This window comes from Sebastes fasciatus, chromosome 1 (assembly GCF_043250625.1).
Source record: "Sebastes fasciatus isolate fSebFas1 chromosome 1, fSebFas1.pri, whole genome shotgun sequence".
NCBI classification, from domain to species: domain Eukaryota; kingdom Metazoa; phylum Chordata; class Actinopteri; order Perciformes; family Sebastidae; genus Sebastes; species Sebastes fasciatus.
In genome coordinates this window covers 1,429,633-1,450,132 of record NC_133795.1, presented here as the reverse complement: position 1 = coordinate 1,450,132, position 20,500 = coordinate 1,429,633, and the positions used below count along the sequence as shown (strand labels likewise).

Genomic DNA, 20,500 nt, shown 5'->3' with positions numbered 1-20,500 from the left:
ACTCTCAGCGACGGAGCCGAGGTGTTACTCTCAGCGAGAGAGCCGTGGTGTTACTCTCAGCGACGGAGGAGGAGCCGAGGTGTTACTCTCAGCGACGGAGGAGCCGTGGTGTTACTCTCAGCGAGGCTGTTTGGCCAGCTGCCTTTAGAAAAGCGTCACTCTATTGAGCCAAAGTTTAGCCGAGGAATGTTTTGTGCCGATTGCTGCGTGAGTGAAGACCTTTTCTGTTGCTCAGACTGAAATCCTTCTCGACATTATCCCCCCTTTTTGCAATTGTAAAGCCCCCCCCCCACCCCCTCCTCTCCCCGCTCTCGTCCCATTTGCCATTTCCACAAAATAAATAGCATCCAAATGTTATCTGGGTTTTGCATGGTTACCGTTTTGTTAATGGGCAGTCTGGCCTCTCGATGAGACGAGGAGCATTTCTGGGGGGCACAGTGTGGTTGTTGTGGCAACGTTGTTGAGGAGTGAATGAAGCAGATGTCAGAGTAATCCATCAGCCGCCGGCTACACACACACACACACACACATTGCTGTGACAGCCTCTGCACCGCCACCCTCCATCACGCCTCCTTCACTCCGATCTGTTCTCATATAATAAAGAAAAATATGTGTCTTAAATACAAAATGACCTCCTGTTAATTCTGAGACAACATTTATTAGCCAAAGATGAATGAAAAGATGGTTTATACGCCAACAATGAGCTCTGATTTAAGAGCGCTACAGCAGTTAGGATGATATCATTTCATCAGTTCAATCACATACAAGAAGGAGCTTTAATGAGGACTGAGTCGGTATCGACCGGCTCTTCACTAGAAACTCTTTATTAGAACCAAAACTGCACGATTTCTGCAACCATAAACCAAAAAGCCTCAAAAACTGCCAAATATCAAAAAGTGGGATTGAATGCTTGCTCTTTTTTTTCTTTATTTATTCCTCAATCAGATATTTCAGGATCGAAATCAAAACTTTATTCTATTTATTATGGATTTTGTATTGGTACAGAAACACAGCTGGAGTGTCCCGGTGCAACCCCTTCTCGCTTCCAACTCGTCATCCTCAGTGTCCTATACCGAGGCACCCTTTAGCGTCTATATGAGAGGCAACGGAGCTTTCAACTAACTCCAATGTAAACCCATCCCCGACATTATTATACGTCAGAGCAACCGACTGTATAAAGAGCGGGAAAAGTCTGCTTAGGGCGGGAGCGAAGGGTCGGTGGACTGGTCAAACAAACACAGGACTTTTACTCAGAGGACCAGCGTTCGTGTCAAAAGTGTGAAACAAAAAAAGTTGAGTGATTTTTACTGATGAGGTTATATCACATGGCGCTAGGTCACTGAGTCACGTGACTTTACGTCCGTAGCTTAAGTTACGTTACAAGCGTACTTATTTGAGCCAAGCCATGATGTTTTTTTCTAACTCTAACCAACCTAACCGCCACTGTTTCACAACGTTAACCCCACGTTACAACGTTAAACCGCATCAAACTGTCTGCGTAAAGATAACCAACGCGAAAGACTGGTGTGCCGACATTTGACATGTACTGTAGGGATGAAATTACGTTCAACAAAGTGGCCGCAGCTAGACATGGCAGAATGACGCAGACGTTTTTCAGCTAAAAATGTGGAAAGATGACAGAAAGACTGGGTGGATATCCTAGATGTAGATGTAGGCAGAGAGCTACAGTTACAATAGCCGTGTTTCCGTTCAATTGTCAAGCACATTTTAAGCACATTTTTCAAGTTACAAAAAATGCGAATTAGGCGTGTTTGGAGCGAATAAACACAAAAAAAGCATAGTTTGGTCAGAAGTTGGCGCTATAGGCTTCACATGGCTGCAAAAGAAGGATAGAAGAACCGGAAACAAAACAAGCAGCCATCAAACCATCTACGAGAGAAACACGGAGAGAGGCCTTCAGGAAATTGTTTGGCCAAGTTTTAATTGTTCGTTCATGTCAGCTCGTATTGGTCGTGTTTCATGCTGTCTGAAGACGAAGACAAACATTCACCCTTTACAGGAATATCTGAGAAGACGCTGACAGCAGATGATAAAAGCTCATCATTTATTCGATAAAGGCGTTTTCATAATCCTTTTCAGCGCATCATCTCTTTTTCAATCAAAGGCAAAAAAACACCCCAACAGAGCATAAAAACATTTTTGTTTTCACAATTAAGGAAGTTTTATCTAATGTTGTCGTTTCCATACAGCGTCTCTAACCCGATACTTCAAAGTGTGCATAAAAATATGTGAATGGAAACACGGCTATTGATGCATTACTGGTGTAAGTAGTACCACCGGCGTACCGCATAGGGAATCACTGATACCACTTTATTTCAGACGGCGTACAAGTACTTACATTTGGGTACTCGCCGATACCGAGTACCGACACGAGTACTTCTCTGTGTCTAAAGACCCTCGTTAACAGCCAGCTGGAGGGTGTGAGCGACACACAGCAGGCTGGGGAGTCCCGCACACGAGGCGGTGCGCCGCCACCGGCTATAGGTCGGCTTGGAAAGGCTCGGGAGGGAAGGTGCTTCCCGGGCCGTGGACAAAGTGTCACAAGGGGGGACTGTCCTCAGTGCGCCAGGGGTCTGTGGTGATGTCTGCAACCCACCCGACCCGTCTTGAAACACGAACCAAGGAGTCTAATGGATGCGCGAGTCAGAGGGTGCAAGCAAAACCTTGCGGCGCAATGAAAGTGAGGGCTGGCGCGCGCCGGCTGAGGTGGGATCCCGACCCAGCGTGGTCAGGCGCACCACCGGCCCGTCTCGCCCGCACCGTCGGGGAGGTGGAGCGTGAGCGCGTGCGATAGGATCCGAAAGATGCTGACGAGAAGTTAACGTCACGCTGCCGTAAAGTGGTATCGGAGCCGTTGTATCGGAGCCGTTTTGCGAGTACATGAGCACAGTATCGGACCCGATACCGGTATCGGTGCATCACTAGTGCCGTGCTGTTAGAAATCCATAGTAGCGGTAGTTTTTGTATGCTAACAAACATAATTTGTTTAAAGTGGAAACAAACAAAGCTAACGTTGGTTAGCCAGCGTTGGTTAGCCAGCCTGGAGCTGACGTCAGGACTTCTCTGACTCTCTAGAGGTGACAAAGCGAGGCGAGATAAAGTTTCCTGAAATGAACAACACATCCCAACGCGGCACATTTCATTATAACATTATGATGTTTTCTGGAGAGGAACAAAGGCACATTTTTTTAAAACAGTGGTAAACTCAGTAACTGAACAGTTAGAAATGCTAAAGGAAAATATCTTTACACATAGATAGAAAATAAATACAAAAAAAAAATATTATATAAAAATAATCTCTTACAAAATAAAATATATTCTATCAACCAACATCAAGGGAATTTATGTCTGGAAGCTCTTGAAGAGTCAATATAGCCGCTCAGTCACAAACTCTCCAGACAACTAGCAGCAAACTGTGGGGGGGCAGAAACAAGTAGAAAACAATCCGATCGGACCGAGCTCAGGGTCAGTAGTTTAATGTTCTCCTGCTCAGCTGCTCCTGAATGTGTCAGTTCAGTTTCCAGATCCAGTGTGTAGGCTGTCTCGTAAAAAAAAAATGCTTTTAAAAGGACTGTATGGAAGTTTTACACATCTCTTATAATATAACCTAAAGAATGAGACCTTCTGCGACTTTCTGGGTTTCCTCAATCAGCCTGGAGATTCAATGGGAAGAACCCAGGGTGTTTATTCAGGAAAAATCCAACGGATGTGACGTCATGTGCGCTCGCGAGTACCTTTACTCTCTTCAGCTAAAGAACGTGTATTGATAGGAAGTGAGCGCCCAACAGCACAGCTACGCTTCCGCCATTTACTTTCGTTGACTTAACGGCGATAGGGGTCGCCGTTTACAAGACATTTCTGATTCTTACATAGAGTCCCTTTAACTATTTATTTACTTATTTATTTAACTTTTTAGCCGGGCTGCTTCCCAGAGGAGCGTAAAATGAGCAATGGACATAAATGGAATTTAGAAAAATCCAGCACACAGATTTTTGAGATTTTTCAAACTTTTTCATGTCCAGGAAGGTTTTGACCGATGCTCGCTCGCTGGCGTCTACGTAGCGCGAGCAAAAGCAACAGAACGCTGACTGTCGTTGACTTAACGGCCACCAGGTGTCGCTGTTAACAAGCTATTTCTGATTCTTCCATAGAGTCCCTTTAAGTGCACTTGAAGGCATCTAAATTAAAACCCTACCGGATGTAGTCAACAGTGAGTTTTCAGTAGTTTTCTCATTTAATAAATAATTAGTCTAGAAAAAACACAGACCAGTACGTCCTGCAGAGAAGTCAAGCCTGGGGCAGGAAATGGCGTTCAAATGAAAATTAAAATAAAAAAGAGGAGTTTCTGAGTCCAGTGTCGTGGCAGATGTCCATTGGCATCAGTATAATCAACACGTGATCGTTGTAATGCCGAGACGGCGAGGCGGTCGCTCCGTATCAGAACGGTCCAAACACACGTCCAATAAATATCTCTATTTACACGTATACACCTCTGTCCTCTCGCTGCAGGTGTTGCACTTCACGTAGCAGCACCACAGGAACTTGCAGTTGCACTGCCAGACGCGCGAGTACTGGTGCGTGTTGTATCCTCGACCGCAGCACATCAGGTCGCAGCTGTTGGGCTGCAGAACCGTCTTGTTGCACAGGCGACCCTGCGTCCCCATGCTGCCGGTCAGCAGGTCGGCCTCGCAGTAGTTGGGCGACCTCTCGATGTAGACCAGCTCCGTGTCCATGGGCTTGCGGTAGGAGTGCGGTTTCTTGATCTTCAGGAAGGTGGGGCGCTTGTTGCGGCTGGCTCGCACCGGCTCCACGTGCACGGCCTGGTTGTACCGGTCCTTGAGGAGGTAGCCCAGCTGGCGGAACTTGGGGAGCGTCGTCCAGCACGTCTTGGTGGTGCAGGATCCCGACACGCCGTGACACTTACACTCCAGACGCATGCCCTTCTCCAGCACCTGCAACACAGAGGGGAAGTTGATCAATTGATTAATCACATGATCGTCCATAGTTAATCGAGATTAATCACAAATTATTATTAGTATAACGAGAAAAAAGTCGTAACATTACGAGAATAAAGTCGTAACTTTACGAGAATAAAGTCGTAACATTACGAGAATAAAGTCGTAACATTACGAGAATAAAGTCGTAACATTACGAGAATAAAGTCGTAACTTTACGAGAATAAAGTCATAACATTACGAGAATAAAGTCGTAACATTACGAGAATAAAGTCGTAACTTTACGAGAATAAAGTCGTAACATTACGAGAATAAAGTCGTAACATTACGAGAATAAAGTCGTAACTTTACGAGAATAAAGTCGTAACTTTACGAGAATAAAGTCGTAACTTTACGAGAATAAAGTCGTAACATTACGAGAATAAAGTCTTAACATTACGAGAATAAAGTCGTAACATTACGAGAATAAAGTCGTAACATTACGAGAATAAAGTCGTAACTTTACGAGAATAAAGTCGTAACATTACGAGAATAAAGTCATAACATTACGAGAATAAAGTCGTAACTTTACGAGAATAAAGTCATAACATTACGAGAATAAAGTCGTAACTTTACGAGAATAAAGTCGTAACTTTACGAGAATAAAGTCGTAACTTTACGAGAATAAAGTCATAACATTACGAGAATAAAGTCGTAACTTTACGAGAATAAAGTCGTAACATTACGAGAATAAAGTCTTAACATTACGAGAATAAAGTCGTAACATTACGAGAATAAAGTCGTAACTTTACGAGAAAAAAAAAAATACACGCAAAATTACTACTTTATAATATTACAACTTTTTTTTCGTAAACTTCTGACTTTATTCTCAAAATCTCAGATTTATTTTTTTTCCTGAATGTGGCCCTAATACTCCGTCGTACCGTCGTACCATAGACCTACAACAATGATAAATAATAAATAAATAAAAACAGTTATTCATTTCCCTTTTTAAAACTCCCCATGGAGCCACTGGAGAGGAGCTGAAGAGCCGCAGGTTGCTGACCGCTGGTCTAACTTGTCTAACTGATCTAAACGTTACACACTGCTGTGAGTGATGTTCTAACATTAGAACCTTTTTTCTTCCAGTTTGTTTGTTGCCGTCTTCCCGTAACGAGCCGGTGAGAAACATCCAGAGAGTTCACAGAAATACTCCGTCTGACATTTTGCATGAATAGTTCAACAGGTTGAGACAGACGTTTTCTAGCATTCCAGATGAATGTAAGCATTCCTGAGCTGCTACAGTATGTCGCCCTGTGGCCGGTAGCTATGGAGGAGCCGTTCCTCCACCAGACAGAACACACTGAAACGCTCTCCTCATAGTCTCCTCACAGTCAACGTTATGAATCATAAACATCTTTCAAAACCTCTGAAAGGGGAAGCTAATGAGACGCTACAGGTGAATAAAACATTTTAACTCGTAAATGTCTCCATGAAACTTCCCCAGTTGATTACCGACATTAAGACAGTTATTTTGTTGTATTACAAGTTTTCTGAAATGTTATGTTTACATATGCAAATGAAGCATTATCTTATTAAATATGTGCTAACTTACATACATTTCTGGAACAGAGATGTGAACATTGGATAAAAACAGGTTGACGTATTAGAGTGAAAGGTTTTTACTGAGGGGATTTCTTTTCATCACTCCATAAATCAGAAATGAAATGTTGTATAAATCAGGCTCTGAATGATATATGAACTCTGTAGAAACCTTCAGCATATAGAGAGGAATGAAACTGGAGAGTTTGGTGGATGTAAGAGCTGCTGAAGTGGAGATTTATGGCTCAGAGTCTGAAGAGAAAACTCATTTTAAAGATATGGATTGTTTCATACATTTTGAAGACTCTACAGGTAAATAAGGTATAAAATAACTAACATAGATATCACCAGGAAACTTCCCCAGTTGATTACTGACATTAAGACAATTGTTTTTTTGTATTACAAGTTTTCTGAAATAAAATGTTTAAATAGCGTAAAACTTCAATTAAAAGCCCTAATTAGAGGTATTATAAGTATTTTTTTTATAAATAAACGCAGGTCTCAATTAAAGGCCGGGCTACTTTTTTGTCAATACGGACGACATGTTAAACATCGTTGGATCGGTTGCAACAATTAATTAATTAATTAATTAATTAATTTATTATTTTCATTTATTATTATTATTAAGTAGAGTTTAGCATTTATTTATTCATTTATTTATTATTATTACTATTATTATTTTCATTTATTTACTTTTAGTTATTATTGAGTAGAGTTTATTTATTTATTTATTTTATTAATTTAGTTATTATTATTACGATTATTATTTTTATTTATTTATTATTATTACTATTATTATTTTAATTTATTATTATTATTATTATTTATTTTAGTATTGGCCAATCCTCACCTATTTTATTTATTTATCTATTTATTTATTTATTTTTCTCTGTCTTGTGTTGTTGGGTTTTCTATGATGTTGTTTTTGTGTTGTTGAAAAACTTGAAATTCAATCAACTTTAAGTCATAAAAAAAAATAAGTAAACATGATGATTTTTAATATAACAATAATTTCCACAAACACCTCAGAGATTGATGCATCTTTTGTCCCTCCAAGCTTCTACAGAAAAATCTGGGTTCACTTCACCGATCTACAGAATCTTGACGGACTGAGTTACTACAGACAACAGCAACAGAAAACAGCAAACCTCTCTCCGTATTGAGAAGTCGGTGGTTCGAGCAGTTAGAATAAAATGAATCTGTAGGATTGTGGTGATGAATTCAGACAGAAACTGGATTAATTTACGAGTTCTTGTGTCGACTGAAGACTGAAGGAGTTTACAGCGGGCAGACTGGCGGCGGTTAAAGGTCTTTTCAGGGTTAGAGAGGAACTGTTCGGTGTGTGTTTGGGCATTCTCTCTGTGAGCCTCGTGGCATCAGAGAAGCCTCACCCTGCTTTTTAATTGTTCCAGTCTGATGTGGCCTCAGACTCTCTGGAGTCTCGGGGGGTAATTGTGAAAAAGCCCTGGATGCAGCGAGCTTAGCGTGGCCGTGCCCCCCCGAGACCCGACAGACATTTAATCCACCGAGTTCAGTGAAGTGAAACGCCGACCGAGCTGCCGTTGTTTGTCTAACTGAACCCCTGTAAGCCGCCTTTTACACTATTTATTCTGTCTGTTTATTCTTCTCATAACACACACTAACACTCGTCTCCAATTAAACTACAGTAATTATATCAGTTTAGTGAGATTCACACACTGTATCACACTCTGACTGATGCCAGACCTCAAATATGAAGCCTCCTCCTCCCAACGGGACTCAACAACCTGTCGCTGCAGCACCGACATGAAATCTCTCTGAACTAATTTAACCTCCCAAGGTTTCAACTTTTACATGCACTGTCCTCCAAATACATGTTTCCATGTATATTCCTCTAATAAGATGTAGTACATATTGAGGAACTTCCCCAAATAGAAACAGCAGAAGCTATTTCAGAAAACATCTGGAGCATTGCAGCTGCTGATAATTCTATTATTACAGCATCAAAATCACAGCTTCATCATCAGCATATACATTATATTCTATAACCATAATAGGGTTGATTCATACACTCTCATCTATGCAATGAAATAGAAATTAAAGGGCTGGTCCATGATTTGGTTTTCAGGTTTTTATATCATCCTGTATCTTCCCAGATGTGTTCCTCATGTATTCAAATCCAAACTCACATTCTGGTCAAAGTATGTTTTAGCATCAAAATGTTATTTTCACTTCAAGTCCTTCTAAAACCTTTTCCCCACACGGTGACCTGACGTAGGTTTCTGAATGATGTAGCTGCTACATGTACAGTATAAATACATTCTTATAGTCGGTGTATTAACGTCACATTAGATGGCGGTCGGCGTGTTCCCAGTCAGGAGAAGCAGACAGGAGTACCGGCACAGAGGTTAAGCGATGTCCTGCTGTGGACGTCACGTTAGTTTGGATCTGAAAGTCACACAATAACATGAACAAACTAACGGATGGATGCAGCGGTAGACCAGCAACTCTCATGTTCTGAGAGGTTAAATTACTGTTTTTGTGAACGGAGTCTGGTGGCTTTGAAGACAGCGATATATACACAGTGAAATATTCTAAATATAGTGTGAATTTGAACTGATTCTGATTTTATGTGTCTAAAATCCGTTTTTGTGCTGCTCCCGTCCACAGCCGCTTTACCACGCCATCAGACAGTCCTTTACCTCGCCATCAGACAGCCCTTTACCTCGCCATCAGACAGTCCTTTACCTCGCCATCAGACAGCTCTTTACCTCGCCATCAGACAGCCCTTTACCTCGCCATCAGACAGCCCTTTACCTCGCCATCAGACAGCCCTTTACCTCGCCATCAGACAGCCCTTTACCTCGCCATCAGACAGCCCTTTACCTCGCCATCAGACAGCCCTTTACCTCGCCATCAGACAGCCCTTTACCTCACCGTCAGACAGTCCTTTACCTCGCCATCAGACAGTCCTTTACCTCGCCATCAGACAGTCCTTTACGGGTGAACTGAAGCCGTTATATTTCTCCCTACAAAGCCACCAGACCAGACTCCATTCACAAAATACAGTAATTCTACCTCTCTCTTATCTTATTGATTAGCTTACTAAGGTAACCTACGGAACTGTTTTTTGGCTGAGTAGGCATTTCTATTTGAAAAAAAAACAGATGGACCTGCTTTTTAACAGATAATGAGACAAGATGGAGAACAATTAGGATTTGGTTGTTAGATATACACTCACCGGTCACTTTATTAGGCACACCTGTTCAATTGCTTGTTAACACAAATAGCTAATCCGCCAATCACATGGCAGCAGCTCAATGCATTACGTCATCTAGACGTGGTGAAGACGACTTGCTGAAGTCCAAACCGAGCATCAGAATGGGGAAGAAAGGGGATTTAAGTGACTTTGAACGTGGCATGGTTGTTGGTGCCAGACGGGCTGGTCTGAGTATTAAACTGCTGATCTGCTGGGATTTACACGCACAACCATCTCTAGGGTTTACAGAGAATGGTCCCAACAAGAGAACAGATCCAGTGAGCGGGGGTTGTGTGGACGGAAATGCCTTGTTGATGTCAGAGGTCAGAGGAGAATGGGCAGAGTGGTTGGAGATGATAGAAAGGCAACAGTAACTCAAATAACCACTCGTTACAACCAAGGTATGCAGAATACCATCTCTGAACGCACAACACGTCCAACCTTGAAGCAGATGAAGACCACCCGGTACTAGCAAGGTGTACCTAATAAAGTGGCCAGTGAGTGTATTTTGACTGCATTTCTCAGCCAGCATACGGCTGCAACTACTAATTGTATTGATGAATGAGTCTTGATTCAAATTAACTATTTAATTGTTAAAATGTACGCAGATCGTTGAGAGTGGTCATCATAGTTTACCGGAGCCAAAGTTATCGTCTTCACATGTCTAGTTCTGTCCAACCAGAGCCAGGCTAGCTGTTTCCCCCCGTTTCCAGTCTTTATGCTAAGCTAAGCTGACCGGCTGTAGCTTCATATTTACCGTACACATACATCGGACTCTCTTACAGACTACCACTTTGGGTTATCGAGGATCAGGACGGTGTTCTTCCACTGATCTCTGGTGTGCCTGCTGGAGCTTCTCTAATCTTTCTTATGGGTCATTTAGTGCTGCAGTTTCTATTGATCGGTCATTTGGCTCCCGACGTCCGTCCACCGGTAAACTACATCAGAGTCTGGCTAATGCACTCTCATGTGGTCCTGGTCCTGGGTTCACCTCACTTACGCCTGGACTCCACATTATCTGTGTTCAGCAGCAGGATCTGACCACACTTTGTCCTCATTGGAGCGTCCAGAGTATAAAACCCTGTGACAGACTGACGCCATGTCCAAGCCTCGGATGGAAGGGAAGGGTACACCTGGGACCGCATGGTGCACCCCTTCCTCTAGACCCGGGCTGCAACCGTAAAGAATATCAAATATAGAATATAGAAAACAGTTGGATCAGATATTCCCTGACTCTCTTCTTGCATATTATCAAAATGCAGCTTGCATGTTTATTATTAGATATTTTGGGAGCACCTCTGTAACAGCTGTGCTCTCTCTGGACTTTCTTTGTGCATCATGCTTTTTTTTTAAATTGCTCACTGCTTACAGGTGTACATGAGGGAAAATAAAGTCACAGATATAGTAAACTATAAAACCTGATGAATCCATCGGTACCAACCATGTCAGACCAGCTGGTCCTGAAGGAGGTTAAATAACGCTCCAAACTTACACTACATTTTAGCTAGGAAAAACTGTCATGTCCATTTTCAAAGTGTTCCCTTGACCTCTGACCTCCAGATCAGTGAATGTAAATGGGTTCTATGGGTACCCACGAGTCTCCCCTTTACAGACATGCCCACTTATGAGCCATAATAGAGCATGGAGATGAGCTCGCAAGAAGCCGCCGCAGCTTTTCATAGACATTGCACAGCAGCTCGCCGCAGGCCGCACTTTGCCGCTGCTCTGGTGTGAATTCGGCATTATTCACACATGCTTTATATTTTGTCACCCAGTGCGTACGTCTTAACGGGATAGTTTATGAACTTAGACTACAGAAGAACGTACCTTGCGTCCCACTTCGTTGTTGTGTAGATTCATGAGCGTCTTGGCGTTCTGCTTGATCTCCCGCGCGTCCACAAACACTTTAGAGAAGCCGAGGCCGTAGTGGATGTCTGCAGAGCAGCCGCCCCACTTCCAGCCCTCCTCCTGGTTGTAGAAACCCTGTTTCTCCTTGTCGCAGCCGCAGCCGCTCAGGCTCCCCTGGGTGCAGGCCGCCGTGACGGCGTGGGCCACCCCGGCGGCGATGATGGCGTAGGTGAACGCGGCCTCCTTACTGCCTGCGATGGAAGGGAAAATATTTTAATCACAGACAACAGGATTCACTATTTCAGTGCACTGTCAAGACTCCTTACATACCGGGCATAGCTGCCTCAAACCTAATCATAAAATACACCAGCAGAGCCAAGTCCAGTTCCTTAATCAAGATCTCTGGGAACTGATACGGGAGGATGGATCTGGATCTCACAGGAAATATATAACGGAGCGGTTTGGACTGAAACAGGAGACGGTCTCATTGTGTTTATGATGAGTTATGATCAAACAACCTGCAGGATTAGAACTAGTCTGTGAATATTAGAGCATCGTTTAATAATCTCAATCTGCTGATCGATAAAGAGGATTTTTTTTTGGGGAGATAAAACATTAAAAGTTCAGGCATCATTCTTTGGCGTTCGTCCGAACCGCCGTCACGCTGAGATCCGCCCTGCGAGGAGCGTCTGAGAGGCATGCAGCGCCTCCCTACATGGAGGATTTCCACTCCATAAATCTGAGAGCTTCAGGTCAACTTCTTCTTCTCTTTAATTGAAACGGAGATATTTCCTGTCGGAGCTCATGAGAAAGAAAAGCTTCCAGAAATTACCAGAAATTGCAAATAATCCAATAATGTCATACTCTTTAATTAAAACAATTAAACCACCACACAAACTGGTTTTTAGACGCAGTTCAAATTATTTATGAGCAGCTGTCGAGTTTTGCTGGAACTAGTGGACGTGATTCTTTGACTGTCGTGTCAACCTGATCTCATGGAAAGACGTATACTTACTCTTTATATAGATATATATATATATATATATATGTATATATATATATTACTTCTCATCATGTATATACATACTACATCCTGTTTACATTCAGTTTATCCATTTGGAATACTGCCATTTTAACTTTCACTATTTCATCATCTTTGATTCTCATTTTGCTTTTACTTCTTTATATAAACATTTTTAATGTGCATTGTTGAACCGGAGACAGAAAGGTTTTCATCACCAACGACCGCCAGCTGTAACTGTTGACAAATAAACAAACTTGAACTTGAATAAATGAGACGATATAACAACACTGCATGTCATGAGGACGCATTTTAGGCTTTTCGCATGTCCTCTGTACGCCACGCTACAAAACTACGGTAACGTCTTCAGTTAGGTTTAGGAAAAACATCCTGGTTGAGTTTAAGATAAGTACTAGGGCTGTCAAAGTTAACGCCATAATAACTCGTTACCTTTAATTTCAGCTCGTCTTACAGGGTTAACAGTGTGCTACCGTAGCTAACGTTTGGTTAGAAATGCAGTCCGCTAACACCAACAAACGACCAACCTCAACCACGACTCAGACTCCACGGATATACAGCTAAAAACTTACATACAGTCCCTTTTACAAAACTTGCAATTCTTAGGTTGTAGCAGCTCAATTTTAAATCTGGAGTGAAGATCCTGGTATCATAGTAAACTATAAAACCTAATGAACCCATCGGTACCAACCAGGTCAGACTAGCTGGTCATGAAGGAGGTTAAATAACGCTCCAAACTGACACTAAATGTTGGAGAGGAAAAACCTGCATGGCCATCTTCAAAGGGGTCCCTTGACCTCTGACCTCCAGATCAGTGAATGTAAATGGGTTCTATGGGTACCCACGAGTCTCCCCTTTACAGACATGCCCACTTTATGATAATCACATGCAGTTTGGGGCAAGTCATAGTCAAGTCAGCACACTGACACACTGACAGCTGTTGTTGTCTGTTGGGCTGCAGTTTGCCATGTTCTGATTGGAGCATATTGTTTTATGCTAAATGCAGTACCTGTGAGGGTTTCTGGATCAATATCTGTCATTGATTTGTGTTGTTAATTGATTTACAATAATAAATATATACATACATTTACATAAAGCAGCATATTTGTCCACCCCCATGTTGATAAGAGGATTAAATACTGGACTAATCTCCCTTTAGGGTACTAGTCAGTATGTCATTCATTCGCCTCTTTGTGCTCCGTGCCGTCACGCTCACATTCACTTTTCATTAAAAGTAAAATCTCAAAGTGTAAATCAGACATCAAACACAGAAGGATCAAATGAGTAAACCTGAGATATTAAACTCTCTGATCTGCCTTTACAGCCAGTAAACAAGCAGCCAGAACCAGGGGGGGGGATACTTGATCCTAATGCCAGAATACTGTACATCGCTGCATCACTGCCAGCAGCAAGCCCAGATTTATGTATCCTGTCAGTTATCAGTGTTCCAGTCTGCTGACACTAAACAATGGATCAGACAGACTGTGGAGCTGCAGCTCCTGATTCTCATCTAAATCTGGGTAAAAACTTAGATTGTGCAGTTTAGTTTAAATCTGAAGAAAAGTGTTTCCTGAAGCAAAATCATTCTCCATAAAAACATCTCCTGTCAAAGCTGCAGGACCTGGAGGACAATCTGTCAACCTGGAGGAGAGGACTTGTCTCAACTTGAAGCTTTTAGGGGGGGAAAGTATTTTATGAACATACATGACGGTGGTTCAGCTGAGAGGAGAGAAAGAGCAGGTAGGTCTGCACGTTACAGAGCGGAGAAGGTGGAGGAAATGGATTCAATTAGAGCTGCAAATGATGATTATTTTCATTGTCGATTATTTTCTTGATTAATCGATTAGTTGTTTACCAACACCTGAACCCTAAAGGGAGATTAGTCCAGTATTTAATCCTCTTAACAACATGGGAGTGGACAAATATGCTGCTTTATGTAAATGTATGTATATATTTATTATTGTAAATCAATTAACAACACTAATCAATGACAGATATTGATCCAGAAACCCTCACAGGTACTGCATTTAGCATAAAACAATATGCTCCAATCAGAACATGGCAAACTGCAGCCCAACAGGCAACAACAGCTGTCAGTGTGTCAGTGTGCTGACTTGACTATGACTTGCCCCAAACTGCATGTGATGATCATAAAGTGGGCATGTCTGTAAAGGGGAGACTCGTGGGTACCCATAGAACCCATTTACATTCACACATCTGGAGGTCAGAGGTCAAGGGACCCCTTTGAACATGGACACACAAGTTTTTCCTTGCCACAATTTTGCGCAAGTTCTGAGCGTTATTTAACCTCCTTCATGACCAGCTAGTCTGACATGGTTGGTACCGATGGATTCATCAGGTTTTGTAGTTTACTATGATACCAGGATCTTTACTCTAGATTTAAAACTGAGCTGCTACAACCTCTGTAAAGATCGAATAGTGGCCGGGCTGGTTAATTAAGATCGCAAGTTGCATTAAAGAAATTAGTGGCGTTAAAACAAATTTGCATTAATACGTTATCACGTTAACTTTGACATTCCTAGTTGTTTGGTCAATAAAATGTCGATCGGTGTTTCCTAAAGCCAAAGATGACGTCCACAAATGTCTTGTTTTGTCCACAACATCATTATTCTTATTTTCTCTGAAAAACATTCAAATGATGATTTTGTGGTGATCTGTACCAAAACAAAGATGTTCTCTTAAGCCTGTAGAATATGATGTGTAGACCAGGACGTCTCTGCAGCTCCACAATATCTAATTTAAAATGCTATTTTTACACATTTCACCTTTAACAAATACTCTGATTTCCTCCTCATCCTGCGATTTGAAAAGTTCAGTTGGCCGTATTGCGAGTTCGATAAAATTTGGATTAATTGTGCAGCTCTAATAACAATCAGAGGTCACTTAATGACTCATTACTGTTTAAACTGACCAACAGCGTAAAGGCTCATTCACACATCAGGGTTTAACTGAGAGCATCACAGTTAATCAGACCAGTTTAGAAGAGTCATCCATCCATCATCTGTTTCAGCTAATATTAACCATTCATTATTATTAACCATTTCAGACATCATGTAACACAAGGCTGTCGTGTATAATCAGCGAAAGTATCAAACCAGATGTGAGCTATATATGATCCTTAATGACACCTGAAGTAGAGCTGAAATGATTAATCGATTAGTTGTCAACTAGTAAATTAATCATCAACTATTTTGATAATTGGTTAATCGGTTTGACTGATTTTATCAAGGAAAATAAAGTCTAAATTCTCTGATTGGTTCATAAAGCTTCAGTAGTCAGTATATTTCTGGCATCATTGGGCAGACATCCCATAATAACCTTTCAGCATATTGTAATTCAAGTGTTCTGAGAGAAAACTAGACTTCTGCTCCTCATGGCTCTGTTTTCAGGCTTTAGAACATCTAGCCCGTTACGGGAGACTTTGACTATCTTACAGATGCCGTTAGAACACCGGAGGACACGGGAGGACACCGGAGGACACCGGAGGACACGGGAGGACACGGAGGACACCGGAGGACACGGGAGGACACGGAGGACACCGGAGGACACAGAGGAACATGATTTTTTTCAGGTTACCTGTTTCATGTACTCCTGTCACCGTTTTATAAAAATACGTTTTTTAAATCACATTTGCTCCGATCTCACCTCCTGATGCTTTAAATGTGAATATGTTCTGGTTTCTTTCCTCCTCTGTGACAGTAAACTGAATATGTTTTGGTAAAGGAGGTTGCACTTCAACAGTGGGATTGGCCGTGGAGTGCCAGACCCGAAGGCCAAATAAGCATAAAAATGTGACCGGGTGGCACATCAAGGAGGACAACATACTAACATTTGACTTGTTGAATTGGCTCACATCACAACAGACAAACGCTTACACGTTTTTCACGAAGCCTTCTTCTTCAGAGTGTGTGACGTTTACAGATTCAGGAAAACTGAATATCTTTGAGTTGTGGACAAAAAAACGAGACATCAGAGGACGTCATCTTGTGAATTTGGGAAACACTGATCGACATATTTCACCATTTTATATATATATGAATAACCATAGTAGCCCTAACTTGAAGTGAAAAATGACACCCAAGCTGTGGAGATAGGAGACAGGGTGAACTAAGAAAGGACAAGACAGTGTTAATCAACATGATGCTCTCGACTTATTTCCGCAGTCGTTCTGTCTTTAGGAGCAAGCATCGCCTCGAGCCTTGTTCCACACACAGGATAAAAATCTGTGGTTTCATTTTCCCACCGAGAGCAGATGCACCGAGTCTGAGCTTCAGACTCCAGAGGTCAGAGGTCGAGTACCTCAGAGGAATGCCCCTTTTGGACTATTTCTCAAGAAATTACAGCAATTTTCAAAGCTTTTTTTTATGACTTCCTAGACGACAGTGCAAACAGCTCAGACAACATATCAGTCTGCATACAGAGCACGACACATAAGCATTACTTAACAGAACCCCACAGAATATTGTGGGGAAATAACGCTACTTCAATATGACATAAAAACTCTGGGTTTGCACAAATATATCCAATTAAAAGTAATTATGTAAAAGTCTAGTTTCTCCCCTCTTGCACATGCTGGTTGAGATGAAATCAAAGTGCAACGTACCCACTTTGAGCTCTTTCCCGAACACGGTCCTCTCCGCCAGCGCCGAGCAGTTCCAGCGTCCGTGTCTGAACTGGAACTGGCACTCGTTGATCCCCATCTGGACGCCCTCTCCGATCACTATGATGGCGTCGGGTCGGCTCTGACAGATAGTCCTCTGACGGGGCGCCAAGCCGGGGATTTTATTACAGATGATGCTCGCTCCCAGCGCAACCACCGACGCCAGACCCCTGAAGGCGAAGGAGGCGACGGGTTAAAATGTGGCATTTGTCCTATGGAGTTCTGCAGGTGATTTATAGTGCAGACCTTTCTGGGGATGTTATAGACACTGTTCTGACTTATATCACACAGCAACTGGTCTGATGACATCGCTACAGCTCCTCCAAAATGAATGTAATAAAAAATAAAGACTTGCAAGCAAAGCACAGCCATAATAAAGGACCCTACACCTGAGGGGGCCCCTCATTTCTCTACAGCTCTGAAGAGTCAGTCATAGGTTGAAAACATTATTAATATCTCTAAGTTTCTTAAAAGCAGCGACATGTTTCCTGCACTTAAAATCTTAATTGTGCCTGTGTGGGAGATCCCAATAACTCAACCTATATTCAGATACAATACTCTCCAAGGCGACAGGTTCAAATGTGGAATTGTTCCTATGGAGTTCTGCATGTGTTCTAGTACAGACCTTTCTGGGAACATTATAGACACTGCTCTGACTTATATCACACATATAAATAACTGAATGTAGTCTGATGACATTCCTACACCTCCTCTAAAATTAATGTAAAAAAAAAAAAATGATATACCCCAGTTGCAAGCAAAGCACAGCTATAATAAAGGACCCTACACCTCACTTTTTGGGGCCCCTCATTTCTCTACAGCTCTGAAGAGTCGGTCAGAGGTGGAAAACATTATCAAAATCTCGAATTTTCATAAAATCAGCAACATTTAAAATCTTAATTCTGTGGAAATGCACAGCCAACATGAGGGACATCCCAATAACTCAGAAACAATACTCTCCAAGGAGACAGGTTCAAATGTGGCATTTTTTCTATGTAGCTCTGCAGGTGATTTATAGTACAGACCTTTCTTCTGGTGACATAATAGACACTGATCTGTCTTATAACACACATGTTAATAACTGAATATGAAATTTTCTTAAAATCAGCAACATTAATTGTGTGTAAAAGCAGAGAAACCTATCTGATGACATTCCTACATCTCCCCCAAAAATGAATGTAATAAAAAATTAAAAATAAAGGTTTGCAAGGGAAGCACAGCCGTAATAAAGGACCCACACCTCACTTTGGTTTCTCAGCTCTGCATTATAACAAAATATTTTTTTCTTAAAATCAATAAAAAATGACCAACATTTAAAATCGGAATTGTGTGAAAATGCACAGCCAACCTTCAGAACATCCCAATAACTCAGAGACGACAGGTTGTTCCGATGGAGCTCTGCAGGTGGGTTATAGTGCAGACCTTTCTGGGGACGTTATAGACACTGATCTGATATTTAGAATGATTTAACCTGCAGGAGATCCCAGTAACTCACCCTATCTGCAGGTACAGGACTCCCAGGCAGAGGAGGAGGTGGCAGATCCAGCGCCTTGTCTTCCTGCTCATGGTGCTCAGCAGACCAGCAGACCAGCAGCTGGATCTGGATCAACACTCTGCTGCACCGACACCCAGCTGCGGGCTGTCCTCGGGCTGTCCAGGGGAAGAAAAGTCCTCAGGGACAAACTGGATGTGAACTCGTCCTGGTTTCATCTGGTGAAGGGAGTCCGGCGGTGCAGGTCTGAGGTGGAGCATCAGGACTGCTGGTTCTCAGGTGTCTGATCCGGATCACACTCAGTCCACCTTCTTCTGCTGGATATCAGGGCGTGTTCCTGCTGCTGAGGGATCTGCCTCTCTGAGCAGCTGTACAGGTAAAACACTCAGCTCACCTGGTCCCTCACAGACCTGCAGGCTCCAGCAGGGTCCTGCAGGGTCCAGCAGGGTCCAGCTGAGACCAGGATCCAGTTCTAGTGTTCAGCTCGTGTCCTGGATCACCATCCGCGCTCTCTGCAGGTCTGACAGACAAACCGACTACCGACACTTTTTATTTCTCTCCGACACTGAACGCCCCTCCCACCAACTCCCTGAGGTCCCTGAACGCCTCATCTTCATCACATCTTCATCAGATCTTCATCGGGTCTCCATCATCATCTTCATCAGATCTTCATCAGGTCTTCATCAGATCTTGATCAGATCTTCATCAGGTCTTCATCATCATCTCCATCAGATCTTCATCAGGTCTTCATCATCATCTTCATCAGGTCTTCATCATCATCTTCATCAGATCTTCATCAGATCTCCATCAGATCTTCATCAAGTCTTCATCAGATCTCCATCAGATCTTCATCAAGTCTTCATCAGATCTTCATCATCATCTTCATCAGGTCTTCATCATCATCTTCATCAGATCTCGATCAGGTCTTCATCATCATCTTCATCAGACCTTCATCAGATCTTGATCACATCTTCATCATCGGGTCTTCATCATCATCTTCATCAGGTCTTCATCATCATCTTCATCAGATCTTGATCACATCTTCATCATCGGGTCTTCATCAGGTCACATGTCATGAGATGAGACCAATTAACTGACAGGCTACACGTCATGTGGTGCATTCAGGTGCAATTTTGAGGTAGGGGAGACCAGGGTCGGTTTGCACAGTTTATTTCTCTCTCAATAATTTATGTTATATATTATTATATTATATGTTATAATAATATATGATTATTCTAATCTAATTCTATCTAATTAAAGATTAATGTCTCAACTGTAAATTAATATGTTTATATAATATATATATATAATATATTATATATTAAATACATATGTATATTATATATATATAATATATATATATATAAACATATAATATGTATATACATATAATATATATATACATATTATATATAATATACATATTATATATACATACAATATATATATAAACATATATAAATACATATATACACATACATATATATATACATACATAAATACATACATATGTATATGTACATATACATATATATATATACACACACATATATTTATATGTATATATATATATACATATAAATGAATTGCACATTTCTTCTACAGGAAGGACAGCTGAAAACACTGAGAACAACAATAATATCAA

At 41.7% G+C, this 20,500-nt stretch overlaps 1 protein-coding gene across 1 annotated transcript; it reads right to left on the bottom strand.

Moving 5' to 3' along the window:
* Positions 1 to 638: 638 nt before the first annotated feature.
* wnt7aa (wingless-type MMTV integration site family, member 7Aa) lies at positions 639 to 19,441 on the bottom strand. Its single transcript, XM_074633396.1, has 4 exons — positions 18,859 to 19,441; positions 17,307 to 17,533; positions 11,623 to 11,894; positions 639 to 4,973 (listed from the first exon to the last, which is right to left on the bottom strand). Exons 1-4 carry the CDS (start codon positions 18,927 to 18,929, stop codon positions 4,494 to 4,496), a joined length of 1,050 nt encoding a protein of 349 aa, XP_074489497.1. The 5' UTR covers positions 18,930 to 19,441; the 3' UTR covers positions 639 to 4,493.
* Positions 19,442 to 20,500: the final 1,059 nt, after the last annotated feature.

Bases quoted from the DNA above. Each gene is read 5' to 3' on its own strand.
- wnt7aa (XM_074633396.1), bottom strand. From the start codon at position 18,929: ATGAGCAGGAAGACAAGGCGCTGGATCTGCCACCTCCTCCTCTGCCTG. The intron at 17,534-18,858 runs GTGAGTTACTGG...CTTCGCCTTCAG, and splicing joins GTCCTGTACCTGCAGATAGG to GGGTCTGGCGTCGGTGGTTG. The intron at 4,974-11,622 runs GTACGTTCTTCT...TCTGTGTTGCAG, and splicing joins ACAACGAAGTGGGACGCAAG to GTGCTGGAGAAGGGCATGCG.